Source organism: Anabas testudineus, chromosome 7 (assembly GCF_900324465.2).
Source record: "Anabas testudineus chromosome 7, fAnaTes1.2, whole genome shotgun sequence".
NCBI classification, from domain to species: domain Eukaryota; kingdom Metazoa; phylum Chordata; class Actinopteri; order Anabantiformes; family Anabantidae; genus Anabas; species Anabas testudineus.
In genome coordinates this window covers 19,716,825-19,740,098 of record NC_046616.1, presented here as the reverse complement: position 1 = coordinate 19,740,098, position 23,274 = coordinate 19,716,825, and the positions used below count along the sequence as shown (strand labels likewise).

General features: G+C 41.5%; 2 protein-coding genes across 9 annotated transcripts in view; both read left to right on the top strand.

Annotated features, from left to right (window-relative positions):
- Window positions 1–1,208: 1,208 nt before the first annotated feature.
- On the top strand, window positions 1,209–9,569 carry nt5dc2 (5'-nucleotidase domain containing 2). The gene is made up of 14 exons (XM_026367200.1): window positions 1,209–1,656; window positions 3,332–3,516; window positions 3,616–3,690; window positions 3,780–3,835; window positions 4,081–4,174; window positions 5,276–5,404; window positions 5,847–5,907; window positions 5,999–6,101; window positions 6,192–6,293; window positions 6,452–6,533; window positions 6,720–6,806; window positions 7,802–7,942; window positions 8,493–8,557; window positions 8,950–9,569. The coding sequence occupies exons 1-14, from the start codon at window positions 1,290–1,292 to the stop codon at window positions 9,209–9,211; spliced, it is 1,809 nt and encodes a 602-aa protein (XP_026222985.1). The 5' UTR covers window positions 1,209–1,289; the 3' UTR covers window positions 9,212–9,569.
- An 11,201-nt stretch (window positions 9,570–20,770) lies between these two features.
- The window catches only part of rap1gap (RAP1 GTPase activating protein), a 33,558-nt gene continuing 31,054 nt past the window's right edge, over window positions 20,771–23,274 (top strand). For 7 of the 8 annotated variants that reach the window (XM_026367181.1, XM_026367179.1, XM_026367186.1 and 4 more), the window contains exon 1: window positions 20,775–20,943. In XM_026367181.1, the coding sequence (XP_026222966.1) occupies window positions 20,900–20,943 (44 nt within the window). In that variant the 5' untranslated portion in view covers window positions 20,775–20,899. Of the gene's footprint in view, window positions 20,944–23,274 lie in introns of all 8 variants that reach the window. The other variant, XM_026367188.1, reaches the window with a different exon arrangement.

The window sequence follows — 23,274 nt, the reverse complement described above, 5'->3', positions numbered from 1 at the left end:
GAACCTCGGGCAAGACCAGCTCCCAGCAAATGTCACTTTTATAAACAGGAAGGGGACTTGTGGGAAAGCCTGTTTGTGACCCACGACAGTTGGAAAATGCAAATCGAGTTGTGATCGATGGAGGAACAGATTACAGTGATGAAATCAAGCAGCTAGAAAACGGAAGCCCCCCGATAAGACTTGACTGTTCAGCACCAAGTCATAGATTTGTTGTAGCATCAAGTGTGTCTTGGTTCAAATGTCATCCCTGCTGACGAGGCCCAGCAGAGATCGGAAAGCAGCGGGTGTTTATCACATTTCTTTTGGTGGTTGGGGAGGGGGGCCGTGGGAGGAGTCCTCTAATCTCCCCTGGTCTCGCCCGGGGGTCCTGGAGACATGCAGCCCGTGAAGTATGTGCTTAAGCTGTCGCGGTGCCTCGGATTGCATTGTTCGGCTTTCTGGTGCTTGCCAAACCCGTATTACACCTCCTCAAACCCGTCCCGCTCCCGAACGGCCTCTCCTTTGTCCGACATGTGTCTTTAACTGTGTGAAGCACAGTTCGTGACTCAGTCATCCTGCTGCGTGCAGGTCTGCAGAAGATGATCGTCATCAAGCCAGTTGGCAGCGGCCCCGAAAACAAACAGGAGGATCCTCCACAGCTCTGTGGACCCCTTCGACATCCTCCTCTTTAATGTTGTGTTTTTCTGTGTTACACCCCCACCGCATTACAGCTTTTCACATGTTTCCTATTATTAAAGCTGCTACTTCCACACGCAAAAGTAGTTGCTACTGTAGTAAAATAAAAAAACCCACAGAGACAGAGTGCCTTACCTAATTTAACTACAACTTACTGGAAGTTACTTACACACTTTCCCACCTAACACTATAAATGCAGGCCTTTTTATGGAGATGCAGGGTTGTTTTTTATTTATTCATTTGGATAAATGCTGCACTTATTTATTGTATTTATAAGAAGATTAGTTTTGCTTTAACCACTTGTTTTCTATATTATACAAAACTGAAGTAAAACAAATATCTAAACATGCATACCCTGTATGTTTACATCTTTCCTTCCTACTTTAACAGAACATACAGTACTTTTATGCTCCCATGTGTTTTCCGATCGCAGATACCTGCAGCTGCTGTGATTGGCTGCAGGGACTGAAGCCCCCTCCCCCTTTACGTAGCGGGGCGGGGTCAGCGCGGGCGTCTCTGTGTTGAGGGCGAGGGATTGTTTTCATGCTGCTGCTCGCACCAACCTGCAACAGCAGCAGCTCCGCACGCGTGCTTCTCCCTTTGAATAGTCCGAAATGTCTTTGAAGACGGCTGGAGCGGTGTTGACGCGTACACTGTGGGCCAGGGGAAGCGGGACTCCTCCCGTGGCGAGGTCGTCGAGAGTCAACGGGCTCTCCAGCACATGCAGCGGTGGAGAGCAGCAGGGCCGCGAAAAAACTGAAGCCCAAAGTCGGGGCTCGGACGGGCCAAATGGCGACGGGCCACCGGCCGGCGAGCCCCCGCACAGATGCCCGAGCAGGGACAAGAAGCGACCCAAGGAGCCGGCGGGCGCTCCCGGCGTCAGTGGTGTGAGGAGACGGTCCTACACCTCCACCGCGGCTCCTGCGGACCTGAGGTCCTACTTCTGGACTCGGTACAACGACACCAAACGGCTGGTTCACGGTAAGCAGAGGGGCCCCCTTTTGTCTCCATAGTGTCCCCCCCTTTTTTGGCAGGCTGAGCTCCTGTTCCCAGCATCAGCGATGTTTCTGCCGTCAGAGAAGACATTTTGTCCTTTTGGGGATTGTCTTCATCCTCTTTCCAAGTAGCCACGTTGGACAGATGGCACATGAACGCTGCTACTTCCTCGGTGCAGTCGTTTTCCAGGTTCAACTGTGTTTTAAACAAACAACAAGTTACGGGGTTCGTTTTTCCACAGTTCCTCTATCTGGTCTCAAAATGACCAGACTTTAGCAAACTAAAAACACTAGTTGGGATGTGCTTTATTATTGTGTTTAAATCCAGTGGTCAGCATTCAGTGTCAGCCAACAGTGAGACATAGTCAGACCACTAATCTAGTGTGATGTCAACGCATTTTAAGTCCCCACACTTCAGAAAGTTCAGCTGGTTGAACTTCACAGCACAACAATCAACAGAGATCCTCCCTTCTAGAGGAAATGAAACCCGGCAAATGCAGGAGTTATATTTGAAAGTATATATATATGTGATCATCTTTCATACAGTTTTATACAGTTATAATAATTTATATTGCAATTTTGGCAGATATTAAAAGTACAAAGTCTCTCTCAGCATGTTTACCTTTCACATTTGTTGTTGTCCTGCCCCAGTTTTACCATGTTTACCATCAGTGATACACCTGCACAGGCAAAACGTATCAAAAGTAAACACACTCAATATGCAGCATAGTGATCATTATTATTACCACTGATTTATGAACATGCAATTTAATTTCTCCAAATTGAAGCATTAATTGTGCATAAGACTCTAAAACATGTTTTTATTTGATCAAAACCGCATTTTTGCTATGTTCACCTTTTCAATTTTCCATGACTGACTTAATGAAAAGCTTGAGCTCCTCTCTAAATGGGGTTTTAATTAAAGCTGGTCACGCATCTCAGTTTGACTTGTGATTCGGATCTTTTGAAATGTGACCCCCACATGGAACAGCATTCCAGCAGTCGAGTGGGGGAAGCCAGCCTCAGGGTTGGTAAGTGCATATCTGCTGTCCAGCTGCAGCCCTCTTTGACTTGTCCCAGGACAGAAGGCAATGTCCCACTTTCTCCTATAGACACAGTCCTGTGTTCATATCCCAGCCAGGGTATTAGAGGCTGCGGAGGCAGACTGTAAACTGTTTGTTTAATCTGTGTCCATGTGGTAGCTGCATGACTGTTACCCTTGGTCAGAAAAACTGATTAAAGTGATAATGAAAATAACTTCCCTTACAGGAGCTGGTGTAAGCTGGACTCTCATTCAGTAATACATTAAATTTAATGTTTTTATAAGAACTGTACAGAGTGTTCTTTTTGGTTTGACTTGGTTCAGTTCACATCTTGGGAGCATGCATTACGCAACCTCCGGTGAGTTTGCCAGTTTCACTAGATTCAAAACAAAAGTAGAATAACTACTTTCCTCTCTACAGAGGCGCACAATCAGCAGGATTTACAACAGAAACAATACAATGCGAGTCAGACAATTGGATGACCTAAACCTACCAACTATAAAGTGTAAACAGTGACTTGTGTTTTGCTCCCTTATCTTTCTTTACTCATTGATGCCTGTTTGATTTGGTTTGTGTTTGACTTGTTTGACTTGAGCAAGTGTTTCCCCTCTGCACCAGACCTGATCCCGCCAGGCGCGTGTAACCTTCTCAACTCCTCCACCATCTACGCTAACAATGAGGTCGACCTGTCTGAAGTGGACATCTACGGTTTTGACTATGACTACACGCTTGCTCTGTACTCAAACGCGCTAAACGCACTCATCTACAACACAGCGAGAAATTTCCTCATTGAACACTTTAAGGTGTGTTTAACAGTACTTAACAGTATCAACAAGTGTAGCCATGTTACAACAGCTTGTCGACTCGGATGAATTCATCCTTCTCATCCTCCTGTTTAACAGTACCCCGAGGGCATCCGCAAATATGATTACCTTCCCAACTTTGCTGTGCGGGGTCTTCACTACGACATTCAAAAGGTAAATACTTTTCAATTACAACATGTGCCATGTGCAGGATGTGTGCACTTTTCTGGACAGGTAATTAAAAGTGAATCTCTTTTGTTTAGGGTCTTCTCATGAAGATAGATGCCTTTCACTACATTCAGCCAGGAACAGTATATCGGTATAGTATATATATGTTGATGCTGTGTGTGCGATTGTGGATCTATACTGAAACAAGCAGCGAGTGTGCCAAACAATCATGAGCATAGATTTCAGTTTGTTTACATCCATAAAGTGTGTGCCACATTCATTTTTATTCATGTTCCTTTATCCACATCTTTGCTGTTGAATTCCAAATCACAGTTTGCATTGTCTGATAATATTGTATTGTGTTCTAGTAGATTCACTCATGTTTCATGTTCTCAGGGGCCTAAGCCCAGTCCCAGATGAGCATGTCCTTGAGCTGTTTGGAGGGACTTACCATATCCCACTGCAGCAGGACAGCGGATTCTATGGGAAGGTGAGGAGGATGTTTTTTTACTGAAAACAAAGTGGGCAATCTAATCTATATAAGGCACATTAGTTCAGTGGCATCGAGTGTTTATCATAACTTTAAACTAGATTTAGATGAAAAGAGACATATGTCACACTTGCTATTCTTAGTTTTCAATTTCAGCTTGATTTGCATTGCTTGTCTTTGAAATCTGTTTGGATCTGCACAGATGGGGCAAAAAAACTAAACTCTTCTTAAAATTGTGGGCTCAACACATTTGTTATAATCCACTGTCAAACAAGGATGTAGTTTAGGATTTAATCTGTGACCGTCCCTGAGATTTCGAGTGCCTGGCATTGTACAGCTTAACAATTACATAAGTCCCCAGTGGTGATTTTGTAATCTCATTTGTTCTATTGTCATCATGAATCAGCTGGAAAGCAGTGTTCCAGTCCCTAAAAGGCTGACCACAAGAACTGTGTCCAGCAAACAAATTTGTGATGATGTTTTTACAAGTTTCGCCTAATCTATCTAGTCTCTATTGAGCCTGGCAGTCACAAAGGCTAATCTGACCTGTGTCCTCATTACGAGCAGTCTGATGTTTAGAATTAGCTTCACATAGTTTTCAGTTGGTGAGTGCTTTCCTGCAGCAGGAAGTTTGCCTCTCCCATCCTTTAATCCTTCTTCAAGTAGTCTTAGGCCAAAATAGTTCCTCTGTGGCTCTAATCTCATTTGGGCACTTGGCTCTGTTTTAAGGGCAGAGGGGAAATGGTTCAGTTGGGGAAATTCTTCAGAAACAGTCTTTTTTAGGGTGCAAAGCTAATACAATAAGAGCTATACAATAAGTGGAAAGGCTGTCTTTCATATAGGCCATCTCAGCAGGTCGTCAGCCCTCTGTCTCCAGCTCAGAGACACAGGAGTGTCGATGTTAATTAAGAGGACAAAGATATGCAGCAGTACAAAGGAGTGCTCTATAGAGAGTGAGAAAGTTACAAAAAGCCCCACAAGTAATTACAACCAAAGCAAATTAAAAAACCAAACCAGCCACCGTTCTGAATGTATTTAGGAAGCAATTAAAAAGTCCAAACAGCAGCAACCACTTTGGCATTAAAGTGAATTTTCTAACAGGGGCCAAAGGTCAAGCAGTTCATGGACATCTTCTCCATTCCTGAGATGACCCTCTTGGCTGTGGCGAATGATTTTTTCATCACTAACGACATTGAATATGATCCAGTTCACCTCTTCAAGGACGTCTCGGTGAGCGCTCCCCCTCGCTGTCGCTGTATTGAACATTACACAGTGTGTTTTTAAAGCTCTGTCCTCACCCATTAGCTCATGCTGAGAAATACACAGATCTAGTCTCACTTGACTGTTTTTACATGCTGCGATTCTTCAGTGGGAGGCTCAGGAATCTGCTGAGCTCAGCTAAAATTTTGTAACAGGCTCTCACGGGCATAGCAGGGAACAGTTACCCATTTTGCTCATGGTGTTGTGGTTTCCAGTTACTGGGCACTGCAGCGTGTCAGCTACATCTTCATAACCTCTGCTCTGATTTACAAAAGTCAAGTTTAACTACTTGCACAGTTTTTCTCAGTTACTGTTATTTGGGTGCTATCTCTAAGCAGAAAATACTAAATCAGAAAAAGTACCATGTTGCGAAAATCTGTTACCATTATGTAACACTTCATTTAATCCCCAGGAAGCAATTGGCATGGTTCATCTAAAAGGCTACATGTACAAATGGATCATGCAAGATCTGGGTGAGCATTTTGTATCATCAGGTCGATTCAGGACATTGCTGCACATGGACGCCATTTCCTTTACACAAGATTTGCTTCCTTCTCTTGACAGACAAGTTTATTCTGAGGGGGGAAGAGACCGAAGCTGTGTTGCATCGATTGGTCAGTCATGGAAAGAAACTTTTCCTCATCACCAACAGTCCCTTCAGCTTTGTGTAAGTGTTATTTGTGCGTTACCACCCTGACTCATAGGGTAAACAGTTCTCCTGCAATTTGTTTTACTAATGTTCTTTTTCTGCCCGCAGGGATAAAGGAATGACACACATGGTGGGAAAAGACTGGAGAGACTTCTTTGATGTTGTCATTGTACAGGCAGACAAACCTCACTTCTTTACTGATTGTATCAAGTGAGTACATGTTTTGGAAAAGTACAGACCCCATCACATTCAGAAATGTTCCACTGTCACATAAATGCCCCATTTTATTATTTCAGTTTATGAGTGATTTCAGCAACATCCACCAGAATTGTTATTCTTACAGTGTTTTTTGACCTCTACCCTCACAGGCCTTTTAGACGCTTGGATGGCAATGGAGACCTACGGTGGGAGAAGATAAAAAGTTTGGACAAAGGGCAGATCTACAAACAGGTCAGTATTACTTTAGACTACTATCTGACAACGCTGAAAATGATTTTTGTTCAAGCCAACTCCTGGTGCTCTAATAATGAGGCGTCTCTTTGTTTCATAGTGACGTTTTTACATGTTGTTGCTCGCTGCAGCCTGTGTGGTCTCATTCATAGACATAGATATTACAAGGCCTTTCTTGTGTTTCAGGGAAACCTGTTTGACTTTCTCCGACTGACAGGCTGGCGAGGATCGAAAGTTCTTTACTTTGGGGATCATCTCTATAGTGACTTGGCTGTAAGTGTCACAAAGTACAGGAATATCATCACTGCATTTACGATTTACATTATAACTGTTGAGGCTGTGTTTAGGATGATTTTTCTAGACATACATATACTGTACTTTACATTCATGTTCTGTGTATTATTTTTTACAATATTCAGCATTTCAGTGTTATTTTTCAGCATTGCTAATACGACATTACTGTTCTGTATAGTAATAGATGTTGGTAGTTAAAATAGTAATTTCTTATTTTACATTATTATAGTAATATATGTATTTATGGGTCAGGCCCTGTCAGACGTGTGCCCATGCACATATTCTGAAAATGTCCAATGTGGCATAGGGCGGAGCTGAAGCTGACTGTGCATGAAAAGTTTAACACCAGATGGTGCTGTAGAGCACATGGTACTGTTTCAGAACACAGGAAATTTGAATTGCTTTATATAAAGTAAAGAAACTCATTTGAACATATAAAACATAGTTTATATTTTATGCTACATACCTCAAATTAAGTACAGACCATGAAAGTGCTGTATGAAAATGAGTCAATCAAAGGCATGGGAGAGCAGTTATTACCTTAACAAACAGTTCCTGTTCAGTGTAGTTGTTTTTTTCCACATACAGTGGCAAGTATGATGTGATCTGATCTTCATCTAAGTCTGGAGTATTAACGAATATAATGTGCCTAAGTAATAATACAAAAAAATCTTTGAGAACAACCATAAAAAGAAAAAGGTTCACATTCATTTTCTTGCCACTGTATATTCCTTTGACACAGTAAACATAAACTGCATTAACGTGTTGTCAGTAAGTATTGAGATTATGTCTTAGACTTCAGTAGTCAAATATTTAGTAGATATCTTTTTATAGAGAGAATGTATATGTAAGCTCTTATGGGAACCTTATAGGATACATTAATTCATCAGTGAATGTGTTTATGTGCAGAAATCGGCTCACTGAAGATATACACACGTTTGAGTTTGACAAGACAATTTGATATTCTGCTGCAGGACCTGATGTTGCGACACGGCTGGCGTACAGCAGCCATAGTACCTGAGCTGGAGCAGGAAACCAGGGTGGTGAGCACAAGTCGGTATTCGCTGAACCTCACCTGGCTACAGGCTCTGACCGGCCTGATGGAACGCCTACAGGTAAGACGCCCTAATCCCTTCCTCCCTTTGTTTTTTTCTGTGTACAAACCAAATACCAACGCTGATACATGAAAAACATGTTCCAGTCATAACTAGCTCTTTAGCCCAAAAGTCTTGAGGGTTAAAGTTGACAGATGGTGACCTCTGACAGCCAGCAAGTTACTCATAGTTGGTAAACCTCAGGTTGCTCAATGAGCTGAGGGCAAACCACAATCTGTGCTGTCACTTAATTCCAGCTATTCGTCATTGGATTTTCAACTGGCTCGATAACATGCTGACAAAACAGGATGCCAGAAATTGTTTAGTCACCAAGCCTCTTGTGAGTGCACTTAATTTTTCTGTACAGGCCCCCTTTTGGCTTATGATGGGGGAACTGTGTGGAAACAAATCAAAGAAATACAGTTAAAAAGACTTTTACAGACTAAAGACGACAAACATTTGAACTGAGAATGAGATTATCATTATTTGCTTATGTATGAATAACTATTTGGGTATTTGTAGTAATGTAGTAGACCTTCATTTGTTGATAGTGTGTTCTTCATTATACCAGACATACCGGGACCCAGAATCTAAACAGATTCTTCAGGAATGGCAGAAGGAAAGAGAAGAACTGCGGTGAGTGTCATTATCTTTATCCTTCAGTCAATCTTAGTCACCACCCAATGAACCCAGTGAACCCATTGACCCCACTTAGGTCACATGGGACATTTATTGAAGTGCTGTATATTAGCATGTACTTTAGTACTTCAACTCCTCTGCATATTTATCAGACAGCCATAATTACTTGCTACTCTGTAGTTTAAGATTTTAAAAGCCTATAATAATAACATAAAATATGAAATATGCTCTTACAGTAAACTAAACTACCTGTTTATAAAATAGTTTGAATGAACACCTACATACTGTTACTAAGCTAACAGACTTAAATTCTTCTTTCACTTTTAAATATATAATTGCATGTGTGCTTAAAATCATGTTGACCTTTACCCTAAATTCTTCTGTCCCAGGGTGATGACAAAGAACATGTTCAACCCTCAGTTCGGCAGCATCTTCAGGACATGTCACAACCCCACCTACTTCTCCAGGCGTCTGTGTCGTTTCTCAGACGTCTACATGGCCTCCCTGAGCTGTCTGTTGAACTATGACCTGTCATACATTTTCTACCCCCGCCGCACCCCTCTGCAGCACGAGGCTCCTCTGTGGATGGATCAGCTTTGCACAGGCTGCATGAAGACCCCTTTTCTAGAGGAGATGTCTCACATAAGATGAGAGCTGTGCTCTCCTCAGTGACTGATAGGATTTCTTATTCTAGGCCTGGCAAACACTTGAGATAAACTGAGTATTTCTTTCATTTAACAGGGTTTCGTTTTTAAAGCCAAGAAGGTGCTACAGAACTCCCTCCACTGGGCAAAGCAGCCCTGTTCCACATAGTGACCCACTTACACAGTGAATTCACTAGAGGGGGCTGTAGAGGTAGCTGCTGACCAGAGAGCATGCCATACCATTTGCCAGTTTGTGGTACAGTGTTAACACATGCACTCTGTGTCTGAATCAAAGTGTTATGAAAATGCTAAGCAATGTTGAGCTGCAATCGCACAATTACAACAAATAAAGAATTAAAGTCTTATATTACTGCTCAAGTGTGTTCTGTCTCCTGGATGGTTACTGGATCTTTTTGACATGTATACATAAACATGCTAATAACATGTATCTGCCACACTTAGCCTAAGCCATAACTCCTATTAGATCCAGTGTTCTTCTGTGTTGCAATAATTATTTGTTTCTCTTTCTCTTGTTTTTTTTTTTTTTTGCTACTCTTATTGTGTAACAGTAGGTAGTGAAGCAAGTTATTTTAATATTACTGAACTATTAACAACATTAGTTTAACTTAGCATGGAGACTTTACAAAATTAAAATCATCTATATAGAAAATGTTGTCTTTGTCAGATTGTGCTCTCATTTATTCAATTGGTCGTCTGGTTGCTAGGCAGCGCAGCATCCATTCATCACGACTGTACTCTGCTTCACTAAGTCATTTACTTCCAGCTGCCTCTGAAGACACCGGCAAAGGTACAGTTCACCCTGCACGCTCTCTAACTCTAACTCGGACTTCAGTCGGACTGGTTGTTGTTGTTGTCGTCTCGAATCACAGTAGTTGTATCTAAAATCTAACAACAGCGTGAACATGGGGGTCGGTGAAGTTTCGTCGTGCTGCCCCGTGCAGGGAGCGATGCGTGACTCCTGTAGGACAGAGAGTCGCTGCACGGACGAGAGTGCAGATTGAAACACATGCTGTGTTTCATGGATTTCGGCTTTAAAATCGGTTATTGATGGTTGCATGGCAGTAATCTTTGCTTGTCTTCACTGAGGCTTTTTGAGTTTAACGCTGATTACATGTCTCCTTTTGACCGGGGACACAGTGGAGCTGGGACTTGTCTCGCTCTTGGTCAAGGTTCAATTTGGAAGATTTTGTACATGTCCTGAGCAGCATTTAACTTAAACCTTTATACATGGCTACCGTTTTGAAACGACCCCTGTCTTTGTAAACAGCTGTAAATGTCAGGCTTGGTAATAACTCACTGTTATAGTTGATTTCTCTTCTCAAAGGTCCCACCTTGACAAATCCCTCACTATCTATCTCCATATCGTGGCTCACAGTTATCTGAGCACCACATGTCCTTTCATAGGTCAGGTTCTAACTTTAAAAATTGAACTTCAATTTTCTTTAGTTAAAAAGAAGCTCTGAAGTGTTCAGTATGAATAAATAACAATATAATAATATACAGTCACAATCTAATGCCACCCAGTGATAGATTTGATGATGTCACTTCTTGAAATCTTTACCACCTTATGATGCCTCTGACATTAAATCATTAATTGCATCAGAGTTTGTGTGTTTTCTGTTTTGAATGATTGCATGGCGTCTCCTCTCTGTCTAAATCCTTCAGGCTGTTATCCATTTGCATTTAACATGAGGTGAGAGTTAATATTTCCTTCAGTGATGTGCAGGATTTCCTATTTCCTTATAGCAGGGCCCTGGGTGTGTGTTGTTTGACCCTCTAGCATGAGTAATGGACTGCTCATTTGGCTCGCTGCTTGCTGGCTGGGTAGTACATCCGGAATTAAATTCTCTTTGAGCAAGTATTTCTTTTATGATGAAACACAATCTTCTATGTGTTTGTATGTTTAACTTTGTAACTTGATGGACTTGCAATCCTAACAAAATGCCGGAATGACTCGTCTCCATTTAACGACTTCCTTTTCCACTGTGAACTGGAAAATAAGGCACCAGTTTATCCACATTAAAACACTGGAGCACTGCAGCAGTGTCACGTTAGCTGACTTTTTTTCTATTTTTAGGAAATGATCTGACGCCGTCTTTCTTTTCTAAACTCTGGCAGATACCTTTCAACACAGTAGAAGCTGGACCCATCTCTATTACTGAGAAGGCTCCTTCATCGTTTCTGTTAGTGTGATATCTCCTTCTGAATTCAGAGTGAGAAGTATCGGTATCGGTTCATGTTACAGATGTTACAGTACTCCTGGAGTTCGATTTAGTCTTCTGTGACAGTCCCTTGATACCAGCACCCTATTTTAAACACAGTGCCTGTGTCAGGACATATCAGTTTCTGGTGGTTTTTAATGTAAAGCCATGTGCTGGTAGGTGCGCTTGGCCTTTTTGAAAACGCTGCACTGTTTGTTTATTGAATGTTCCATGTGATCCTTAGTGGTGCATCTGTGTGTCCGCAGGGCTGACTGGTGTTTCAGTCCATTTCACGGCTCCGTGCCTTCGGTGAAAGAGCTCCACCTGAGCAGCACGAGCTGGCAGGGCTGACTTAACCTATCATATCTGCTGACCTCTATAAATGTGTTATTGTACTTGACAAAGAAAGCTCAGAGCTTCACTTTATTAAAAACAAACACACGGGTATGAACACGTCTCACACCATTGTTTCTTAGCTACTGTAGTGTAGAGTTGCTTCAGCTCACTTCTGTATGACAGCCCCTTAAATAAAATGATTGCACAGATGTTAGTTTCTAAAATCAGTCCCCTGTCTCTCTTTGAGCTATAACCACCCTGCTCAAGCAACTTTCATCCTTCTGTGCCTTGATTCTGGATTTCTCTAGCTACACCTCTCCATTTCCAGTTTCTTTTCTTCCTCCTTTTCCATTTTATCTTTCTACCCCTCCCCTTTTCTATTCTCTCTCCGTTGTTTTCCCACCTCTAAAGCTCCCCATTCCTACCGATTGACAGCCTTACACTCCTTCATTTCCTCGCTTCCAGTTGAGTGCCCCTGTGTCTGTCACCGTGCAGGCAGTGGGAGGCTGTGCTCTGGCAGCCAGTCCCTCCACACAGCAGCCTCTTCTATTATTAAATGTATCAAGGCCTTTACTTCCACAGCTGAGCAATGTTAGGACCTCTCCTCAGTGCAGGGAGATTTCCCTTTTGCAGATAATGTTCCTTCATGCACCTTAAACAACAAAGAGAGAAACCCCACCGATGAAACACTTACGCAGTTTGTTCCACAGTATTATCATTCTTGAGCTTCTGCAAACGCATTATAAAATCACAACATCTTTGTTAATTCATGACATTTGTTTTCCTCTTTGCCAAACACCAAAGAAAAAGCAGATGGACCATGGGCTTGCTGGGTTTGGAAGTGAAAGCTCCGGCTGTTAGCACACACAGTCAGGGAAGATGAGCCAAGGAGAGAGGCCTCAAGACAGCAACTAATTGGCTGCTGCCAGTGTCCTGGAGAGGGAGAGTTTGTGTAATCATTATTCAGATCTCACATGATGACAGCAATTAGTCTGCATAAATAAGGTTAAATCATCATTCGCCCAAATTGTTGTTGTAGCAATTCTGTCTTTCGGCTCGATTAAATTAATGTCACACTCATAAAGATGACTTTACTTGCGTGACAGTGTATGTGCAGTTCTTGTAACTGGATGTACAGTATAGATTTTCTAGTAGAGGTTATAAATTTAGAATCTGTCATCGGTTACACTGCAACGATGCAATAAAATGCACTTTGCACAAATTTGTGTCATAGGAAAAAGTTCAGACATTTGAAGCCATCTTCTCCCATCTTAATATTCTATTGCATAAGGAAACCTGGAGGAAGCCGTGGACCTCCAACCAGTCTGTTTTTTCGCAAGCTTTGCCAGATTTCACCTGGCTTAATTAGACCCCTGGTTTGTGTGACGCCATTGGCTGCTCCTGAGACACACCGCTCTTTCATCATCACACATGCAGGATGCCCCTTTGGCACTGTGTCAAACATGCAAGTCTGTCTTTGTGGCGGTGCAATTTACTTGTGCTCTCGCTCTTTATGCTATAGTTTGATGTCTTGTCATGTTATTGAACCCTTTTGTAAATTGCAGTTGTCTGAAGTACAAGCCTGCGCCTGCAATTAACATAGTCAGCGGTCAAAGGATGAGAAGCTGCATTAAATAAAGGCAAATTGTGTCATTGTGAGGCTGGGGAGGCTCAGGAGGCGGCACTGATATTTTATTACCTACTGGATCCTGCTTATTATTTAGTTTTTTCCTCATACGTTTGCTTCGTCTTTCCCAATATCAAAAGGCACTATGTTGTAATTTCCTATGTGATATCTTAATTAAAGAGCCATCCATGCGCTTTTGTAGACACAAACAATATTTAAAGCCTCATGTTGCCACTTAAAGGCCTTTTTTTAGAAATTGGATGCATCATTTTCCTCCTTGTTGTTCATCTGTAGTCTGCGTTTGCGTGCATGCTCTGCTGAGGGGAGGATGTCAGCCGGACCACTGCAAAGCAAAAGTGTACTTGATGGGCTTTGAATGAGTCACCCACTCTCTTCCGATTCGTCTGTGAGGCTTTGATATTATTCTTGATTTCCACCAGACATTTCCTTTGTGCTGTTACCCACCAGTGTGTTTAGTCCTAACCAGAGGGTTTTATGTGGATTGGTTCACTCTGTACATCCACACTCTTTGATGTCAGCCTTGTTAACATTCAGAAAAATGATCGTATGTGTGGTAAATTGGATTTGCGCTTCTCTGGTTTAGACTTTTTATTTTTTCTCCTGGTGGAAAATCTGGTATGAAAACGTCGTCCTCTTCACTTTCATCTCGCTTGATTGAGGTGACTGGAAAAATATTGATCCGGTAAAAAGAGCCATCCCTGAAAAGTAGTTTTTATTGTGTCACAGCTCCTAGTTAAACCGCAATCCAACAACACATTAAAGCCTTAATTAAAAAGCCTTAATTAGATTTATCAGTTTGACTCGCTTGTATGGTGTGTTTAAGATAGATGAAAGCCAGTGAGTATTTAGATGGATTAGTAAATCACTATTTATCATATGCATATTTTAAAATGCATTCGTGCACAGTTAGAGTTGCTATGCTGTGTTGCAAGATTGCTGCATTAGCAGAGTTGACACGATATCTGGTTATTGACTAGCTATTGATTTATTCCCCATGATGGCTCCATTTAGTCTGTGTCTCTACTCCTTTTTTTTAAAAGAAGAGCAAACTGTGAGAAAATATAACTTTAAATTCAACACACACAACATCATTGACAGTGTCATTATACTGGACTACTTAACACTTGTCCTTTATCTTTTGCTGAAATGCCTGTTGATGAAATCTTTTCATCAGGCACTAATCCACTAAATGCCACCAACTGCTGAAAGAAATATGTTGAAACATTTTTGCAGCTTAAGGCAAAAGTGGATTTCCGTATTCACTTAATGCAAAGTTACACTACTGTTCAGAAGTTGGGGGTCACTTAGAAACAACCAGCAAACATTAGTCATGTGGTAATGCCAAGAGCATGTTGTGTTTGCTAATGTCATTTTATCCACTTGATTGGTGAACCACTGATTGATTAGTAGAAAACGTTTTTGCAATCTAAAACACAAAATGTTTTCATGGAAATATTTTAGTGTTTTGCATTGTTCAACTTGCTGCTGTTTAGCATTCACCCACCATCCATAAAGAATAGCTCACCGTCTGAAACAGGGTCGAATATATAGAAATCTACAGGAGAAGTTCAGCTTTAGCGATGAACTGCTGTTCTCTCTCTCTCTATAATGACTTCATATTGTTTCTTCTCTGCACCACTGTGCTGAATGACAGATATACAGAAATAGACACTGGGGAAGAGACTCCACATGTGGTATTTTTTCCTTTAAAAAAGTGCCATGATGACAAACCTAGAACACTTTCTTCCAAATATGGATTCACTTTTTATGATTCCCAGGTGGCCTACGTCAGGACACTATAGGCACGGCACACATTTCCTGACTCATCAACACTCATGCACCACCACGGTGAACTGTTCTGGGCGCCTCCTGCAGAACTTTGTCACTATTTGTGGAGACACCTGCTCTTCCCCTGCAGACGCTCTGACCCCACACACAGATTTCTCTATCTAGCAGATAACAAAATAGATGATATAAGCACAACGTCAGGGTTTTTAGCTGTTTAGCTTTAAGTCAGTTCAGCTGGTGCATTTGAGAATAGGAATAAGCCTGGTCTTTTTTAGTTACCCAAGCATACCAAGAGCTGTTTTAAAGATTATCCCTAGCCTTCCAATCTTCTCCTTATAAGTGGGTCCAACTTATAAGGTAACCACAACAAAACCACAACAAAATAATGCGTGACAGGAACAAAATTATTTAAATAAGCTCACGAGATTCATGCAATACAGCACTCTCTGTTCTGTGGTATCACAACATTTCTTACTTTAATATAAATTGAAATACCAGCACAGCAAAACCAAACACGTCATTCACCAAATGTACATTTTGATTTTGAAATTATTTTATTTTAAAATAAATTCCAGATGTTTCTTACTTTTCTTTTGAATTTTGTTCTTAAAATTTGTGGAATACATTTGCACCAGAAGAGGGCACTGTTACTCTGTGTTGTTGTGAGATAAATGCACACTCATGACTAGACTAATACCATACACAGTCTATGACTTATACCTTATCACACTCAAACAAAAGAAGAAGCCACAACACAAAAATCCCCACATTCTTCACCAGCTGCAAACATTTCTAGAGCCCACAAACTAATATTGAATTACACATTGCAGCAGTGCCTGGTGGAAAGGGAAGCTCTCACATTTACTATTCCTATCATGAGTTAAATGCAAAGGGATTAAATTTGCCCTTTAGCTTTTTGGCATTTCTCCACTGGCTGAGAAATTTAAAGTTGAGTGGTGTCTGCTGAATCTGTCTGAGTCTGCATTGGCGAGTCATCGATTGATCACCTGGCATGATGACAAAGTCTGTCTCAGTCTCAGGGAATCATCCATCACGGAAGATCCTGTGACACAGTGCAGAGATAGCATGGCAATAAGGATCCATTATACCGGAAATAGATCTTCTGTGCAGCAAAGATCAATTAGCAACATGGCCTTGTTGCCGTTACCTCTCATCCTGCATTGGATTATAATTGCCTGATAAAGACTGCTGTGATTTTTGATCTCAAGGCCAGCACTTTAAGCCCTGCTAATATTAAGTTACTATTAATCCTTTATTAAATTCATGATTATGCAAGTTAGAATTCATAAATGAGTTAGACTGAAGATCTAAAATGTGCTTGAGCCCTCCCTTGTTGCCTACCACAGTTTCCTGCTAATGAAATGAAAAGAAAGGAAATTCTGAGTTCTCCGGTGCATTAAACACCACACATAAACTGCTGGGAGAGAAATTTAAAAACATGCAAGTTGACACTCTCATGATTTTGTGGATCATGGACTACCTTCATACCCCAGTATGTCTCCCTGCAGAACTGTATGTCTGACAACTGTGCTTGTATACCTCTTCTATACTTGTATTCCTCCTGTATACCTAAGACTTCAGGTACAACTCAGAGTCCTGCTATCTTCAGAAGTTTTCTGATGACTCTGCAGTTTTAGGATGTATTCGGGGTTGAGACATCACAGAATACCAGGAAGTGGTGGGCGGTTTTGTGGACTGATGTGGCTTCAACCATCTCAAACTCAATAGTGTGTACCTGGACAATAAACTGGACTGGACAAAGAACTCATCAGGACTGTACAAAAGACTTAGAGCTGCATGTACTTTCTGAGGAGGCTCAGGTCCTTCAATTGTGCTGCACCATGCTGCGGGTGGTCTATGAGTCTGTGGTGACCAGTGTATTCTTCTATGCTGGGGTGTGTTTGAGGCAGCAACATGAAGGTGGCAGACACTAACAGGCTGAACAAAGTGATCAGGAGTGCTGGCTCTGTTCTGGGGGTGGAGCTGGATCCTCTAAAGGTTGTAGCATTATTTATGTCATATACAGTGTTTGTTGTCATTCCACCCTGCTCTATTATTATTGACCTATTTTCATCAATTTTTACAGATTCCGTGAATATATTGATTTCTTTTGGTTGTGGTTCCTTTTCTTTCTGTCTGAATTGAGAGCAACTGTAACAAGGCAAATCATTTTTAATAAAGTTTTTTTGAAATCTTGATTAATATAGAAAACTGATAATTGAGTTCAAACCTCCAAAGCGTGGAACATAAAGTGGGACAATGTTCATTCGATTCAAGCATGTTGCAGCAGAGTCCACTATAATATCCTGCCACTCTAATGAGACCCAATGAAAGCCCACAGTGTGAACGTGAGGCTGTTTGTAGTGACTCCCAAGGGCCTGAGGGCCATGTGACCGCAATGGGGGGAGGACAGTTCAGAGCTCATTGCACTCCTCAGACGGTCAGCAGCAACCCTTACTGTAACTTCTTTGCAACTGGGTTATTTTGAGCCGTATGCTAAAGGGATGCTGGAGGAGTCTACAAACTCGGCAGGGGAAGTGAAACTAAGAGAATGAGAGCTGTGTAACAAGGCTTCATTTCCCTCAAAGTGACAGCAACTTAAAGTGAAGCAAAGTCATAGATCTTCTTCCGTTCACTGTAACTCAACAGGAAGTTTAAATGAATGGATTTAAATCATTGCATCTGCCATGGTTTCCGTCCCGCTGCACTCTTTACGCTCAGTCAGCTGCTAGACTTGGAAAAGTGTAATGAAAATAAAATACGGGCAGAGATAAGGCTCAGCTTATTTCCTCATCCTTCAAAGCATAATTGCCCTTTGAATATTCACCGCCCTCAAATATTTGTGTGACACCCCTTCCTCTGCAAACTCACCCTCTCTAAATATTCTTATGTATGTGCACTCCTTGTCCATGTTGTTTAAGGGGCTGGTTACTGCCTCAACTCCTGTAGGTGCCCTCTCAAAACAAAAACATCCACTGCTTGGCTCCATTCACTGGATATTAATAATTATAATAACTCTTAAAAGCCTAAATGAAGATAATAATCATTGTGCTTAAAAAAAACATTGTTTTTAATATGATTTGGGAGAAAAAACTTAGGCATCACCTTTTATCCAAAGTAGGCCTGTCCTATATGAAACCCAGCAGCTTTAAAACATGAGAAAGCTGGGAGAGTGAACCATGAGTTTGAGTTTGAGAAAAAAAAACACATTTATAAGAATAAACATTAAACATAAATACTTTAGCCATGAGTTGATTTATGATGTTTTTCCAGCCTCTAACCTATTGAACATACACCCGTGTAGAAAATTCCATTTCTAGAAAAAACAAAAGACCTGAATTGATAAATCCCGATGCACCTCCCTAATAAAAGCCTTTGCACATGTATCCTATTTAATCAACATTCTGCCTTTTCTTCAGAGAGGCACAGCACTGACTTATTTCTCAGGAGCCAATTTCCTGCCTGGTGAAAGCACGTCTGAGGACAAATGAATGCTCTTTACCTTTGCTCTGTCCACTCCTCACTTCTCATATACCACACACTCACTCTGCCTTCACACCCTTCTTAATGCTGGTACCCTCTGCTGCCCTTTTCCATAGGCAGACTGAAAACTATTAAGTTAAAGGGGCTGTATTTACTATGTTTACGTATCTATTAATAATAGCATACGTCTCTGTATGGAATAACAATAATTCAAATTTTAGATTATGATCATGATTATCCTGGTGGGTACTGTTCTTGAGCCCTACAGAAAACATGGGACACAAACAATGTGTGTTTTGCTTGGGGAGACACAGAGGGTCCTTTCCTTAAAAGCTCATATTGTCATCTGTGGGATATGTTTGGTTTTCTGTCTGGGTCGGTGTTTTTGTGGTGTTGCAGTATCAGTGGTTTCTTCAGCGCTGGTGACAAGGATATCAGGGAGGGATCTCTGTTTCTTTTGTCCTCTTGAGAGTCTTCCTGCCCATTCACTTCCTTTAAGACAGAGGAGGAAAGCTGCTCAGAGGGCTGGGCGTTGAGGTGATGTAATTAAAGTATTCTTGTCTGGGCTCACCCATTTGAATGCCTCACACACACCACAGCTGCTTTAGTTAATTGAATTGTCGGGAAAGCAGACAGGACAGAAGGTGCAGGTAGAACCTAGACTGATGCAATGAATCAATACAATGGCATTTGTTGAGATCGTTGAGATTAAAGAAGTGGCTCTTTGATTTCAGCTAATTAAAAGTAATTAAACAGATGACATGACCAAGGATTTATATTCATATTTGGGTAAGAGACAGTTTTGGCATTTAAAATGTGACAGTGCCATAGAGCCCTACCAAGACTAGAAATCATAAAAAAAAGTCTATCATACCAGTATCACTACAATCAATAAAGTCTCTATCAGCTAAAAATCTGTCCAGTCACATAAACACGTCATGGCCAAGAGTCAAAATGAGGTCCATTACCAGCAAAGTCAGCCAATGACTGTGACTGTGTTGAAATATTTTTAGGAGATTTCATTTTCAGAAGTAAGGGATGATGTAATGGATTGTTTGGGAGGCTCATTGATTAATTAAGTGCCTACTCACTTACTGTGTCTGCTTTGCAGTTAATTTAATGAATACTTCATTGGCCCTTGGAGACCTGGGTTGGCGAATCTGTATTTATTCACGTCAGCTACGAACTTTTGCCTTTCCCATCTCACAAGGGTGGCTCTGTCCTGGCCAGCGCTGACCATGAAAACAGATCAGGTCAGTGCAAACGCTTTGGAAGTGAATGTCTATCAGATAGCTGGCTGCTCCTCGAGAGCGCAATACTCCATGATTCAATAACCCATTACTCCATTAATGCCTTGCTGCAACTGCTGCCAGTTTATCAGACTCAACAGCCTGCTGAATTAAAGTCACTACGGCCAAATATTTACTTAGTTCAATCAGTGCGGCTAATAATGCAAGATAACTCTGCTCTATGTTAAACCTCCTTTAGTGTGCATACCTGAGGGGATGGGCTTACAAAAGAAACAGTCAGGAGAAAGGTGAACAAACAGCTTGGAAACTTGTTTCCTCACCTGCACTGTGAATGAGTCGAGTTGTAGGGCAAGGCTTGGTGATTAGGACATTAGTGAAGAATGATGAACTGTCTGACGTCTAAAGCTTGTTTGACCAGCTGTGTTTCCCGTGCAGAACTAGTGTTGCAAGAACTTGATGTAATCCAACTCTCACACGGCTCTGTGTTTTGCCTTTAACCATTTTCTGTGATGATGAAGTATCAAGAGCGGACTTGTGACTGTTAGTGCTGTTACAATTGTGGCGAAAACACCTGCCAGTTTGTTCTCTGTGAAGTTGATGCATGAGAGCGAGAATGCAGCCTGTGTGTGTGACAAAGGCTGCCACCACAATCCTGGTTCCCTGGGAGACTGGCATGGTCAGCAGCCCTCACTCCGGAGCCCTCCCCCTTTCCTCCCTCTTCTTCCTTCATCCTCTCCGCTGTTTCTCCGCCTGTTTGTGAAGGAGGCGTGCGAATAAGGAAGAGGCTGAACACGTTAGCCACAGCTGGTGGGAGTGGAAGTTATACAGCAGGCAAAGCGTAGAAACACACACACACACACACACACATGCTCAGTCAGCGTAAGTGACACAAGTGCTGGCTCCATTCAGCGCTGAGTTGACTGACTCACTGCTGTCCATTAGCAGGCATGCCGCAGAGAAAGAGGAGTTTCACTTTTGGAGCCTATGGAGGGTAAGAATGAATATCCTAATAATCTGGAAAACTGCTAAAGCTCTCCACAGCTTCTATTTGTATGATTGTCAGTATGTGTTGTTGTGTCTGTTTGCCTGTTTGATGACACTGCAGGTTCTGTGTCTGTATCCCTGCCAGCATGATTGTGCCGTTTGCACTGGAATGATATTATGTCTATCAAAGCAGCTTTTGTCTTACACGTCTAAGCTGACATCATTGTGGATTTCTATTATAAATTGAACCTTCATTCTGCTGATGGATGATGAATCATTAAGGGCCGTGACGAAGTATCCGAAGCATAAACAAGATGAGGTAACAACATAATCAGAGTAAGTAAGTAAGAGATTCAGGATACATAGGGTCTGACAAAGAGGATGGTGTGATGGATGTGAAGGGTTATGGACACTGTAGCAAGCTGCACACATGTTACTATATACAGTATAGAAACACACACACACAAAGATGCCACTGCATGGTTTGTTTATGTGTGTTTGCTGTGTTTCATATATGTAAATTATGTATTCACGTGCAGTCTGTGTGTTCATGTTTTCCGCAGATGTACCATTCATTTACTGTTTGGTTGAAGCAGTAGAAAAATAGGTGCTGCACAGTTCATTCCTCTACCTCCCCTGTTTATACTAGTCACCAATGCCCACACTGTATTTCTGTAGCCCAGGAGCAGTGGTCAAAAGGTGAACAGGTGCACCGGGGCAACTGCACGCTTGACTGCCTTTAATCAAGGATAAGTGCTGTAAGGTAGCCTCATAAATGTCTGAAGATATACCAGTAGCTAGTGGAGATATTAGTTATGACTAGACTGAGCTGTGCGACAACTTTAGCACTTTGTGCACACGCAAGTTGAGACAGGACACCGATGTGTAATGTCTCTGTTATTGGAACCAAATTAAATTGTTCTTTTGATGGTAACACCCTAAGAAGTGATAGAGAAAGAAAATGAAAAGCAAAGCAAAGTTTTAGTGGAACTTTTTGACATGAGGATTTCTAATTGTATTGAATGGTCCACTATACTGTATTCATTCATTCATTCATTGTCCATTGTTTATTTGGTGGTGGAGCAGTTCTTGGGCTCTGAAGGCATCACAGCGAACAACTTGCTGGAAGGATTTCTGTTTAGCAGCACCTCTGAAATGTGATTGCATTTGGCATTTTGATAGGTCAGTCCGATTGCTCACATCAGCGGCAGCTGATCTTTAATACACTTAGCCCTCAGCATCCCATTCACTGGCACTCACTGCCTTCTCTGTTTATCAGATCTTTTTTGGCACAGCAAGCTCAATGACTTCACGTCAAATATTAATGAAACTGCCACTTAATTTGAGGTATTCTGCGTTAGTTTATTGTTTCACTTTGGGAAGGTTAGAGCTGTTTCTTCCTTTCACTATTTCTGGCAGACTGCTTTTACTGGTAATGCCGGATGCTGTAATTTGATAGAAGGTATATTCCTTACACAAATGTGTTTAAGGAACATTGAGCTTTCATTTCCATTGGTCTCTTCTATTTTTAAGAAAACGGTCCTTTCAGACCCACCGTATGTGCCATAAAACATATTGTAGCTACTGTATGTTTTTCTGTTTATCTATCAACCAGCTCACAGTTCATTAACTATTCATAAACACAGCTGTGACCTGTATCTTAGATGAACTGAATGTTCATCCAGTAACCTCAGTGGCAAGACCTTCAGGCAACCTGAACAAAGATACTGCATGTTGATGTTGCAGTGTCCCATAGAAAGATTGGAGGAATGCATGCCAATCCTGTTCAAAACCAACCCAGTGGAAAGACCTGCATTGTTTTGAAATCTGAGCATCTGGTCAGCTGATTTGAAAATCAGATTTCTTCACGTAAACAAGACCACAGAAAAGGTGGTAGAGACATGGATCAGCTGTGGGAATATGTTTCTCTCTCCAAGACTATAAACAGGTCTTGCTGTCATTTCTAAGAATGGAAGCTTTTTTTTTTTACACCCAGGGTTATTGTCTTTTTTTTTTTTTTAAGGAGAGCTTTTGTCTCTTTTTGATTTTGGTTGATTGAATAACGTACCACAGACAAAAGGAAGACAAAGGGTTTTTTTTCTGTGTTTAACAAAAGCAAATGTTAGCATGACAAAAAAATGATTAGACCGCAAATGCAGGGCTACTTAGAAACAGGAGGCCATTCAAGTGCTTTTTCAAGGGCAGTGGCAAAACAAACAGGAGATCTAGGCCAACCCAAGGGCTCTCCATTGCCTACTCAGTCAGTCCACCTTGCATATTTACTTTGACATTCACATTCATATTCACAATGGCAAACCATCTACAGAGAGTAACAGGC

Bases quoted from the DNA above. Each gene is read 5' to 3' on its own strand.
- nt5dc2 (XM_026367200.1), top strand. From the start codon at position 1,290: ATGTCTTTGAAGACGGCTGGAGCGGTGTTGACGCGTACACTGTGGGCC. The intron at 1,657-3,331 runs GTAAGCAGAGGG...CCTCTGCACCAG, and splicing joins CACCAAACGGCTGGTTCACG to ACCTGATCCCGCCAGGCGCG. The intron at 3,836-4,080 runs GTATAGTATATA...TCATGTTCTCAG, and splicing joins CAGCCAGGAACAGTATATCG to GGGCCTAAGCCCAGTCCCAG.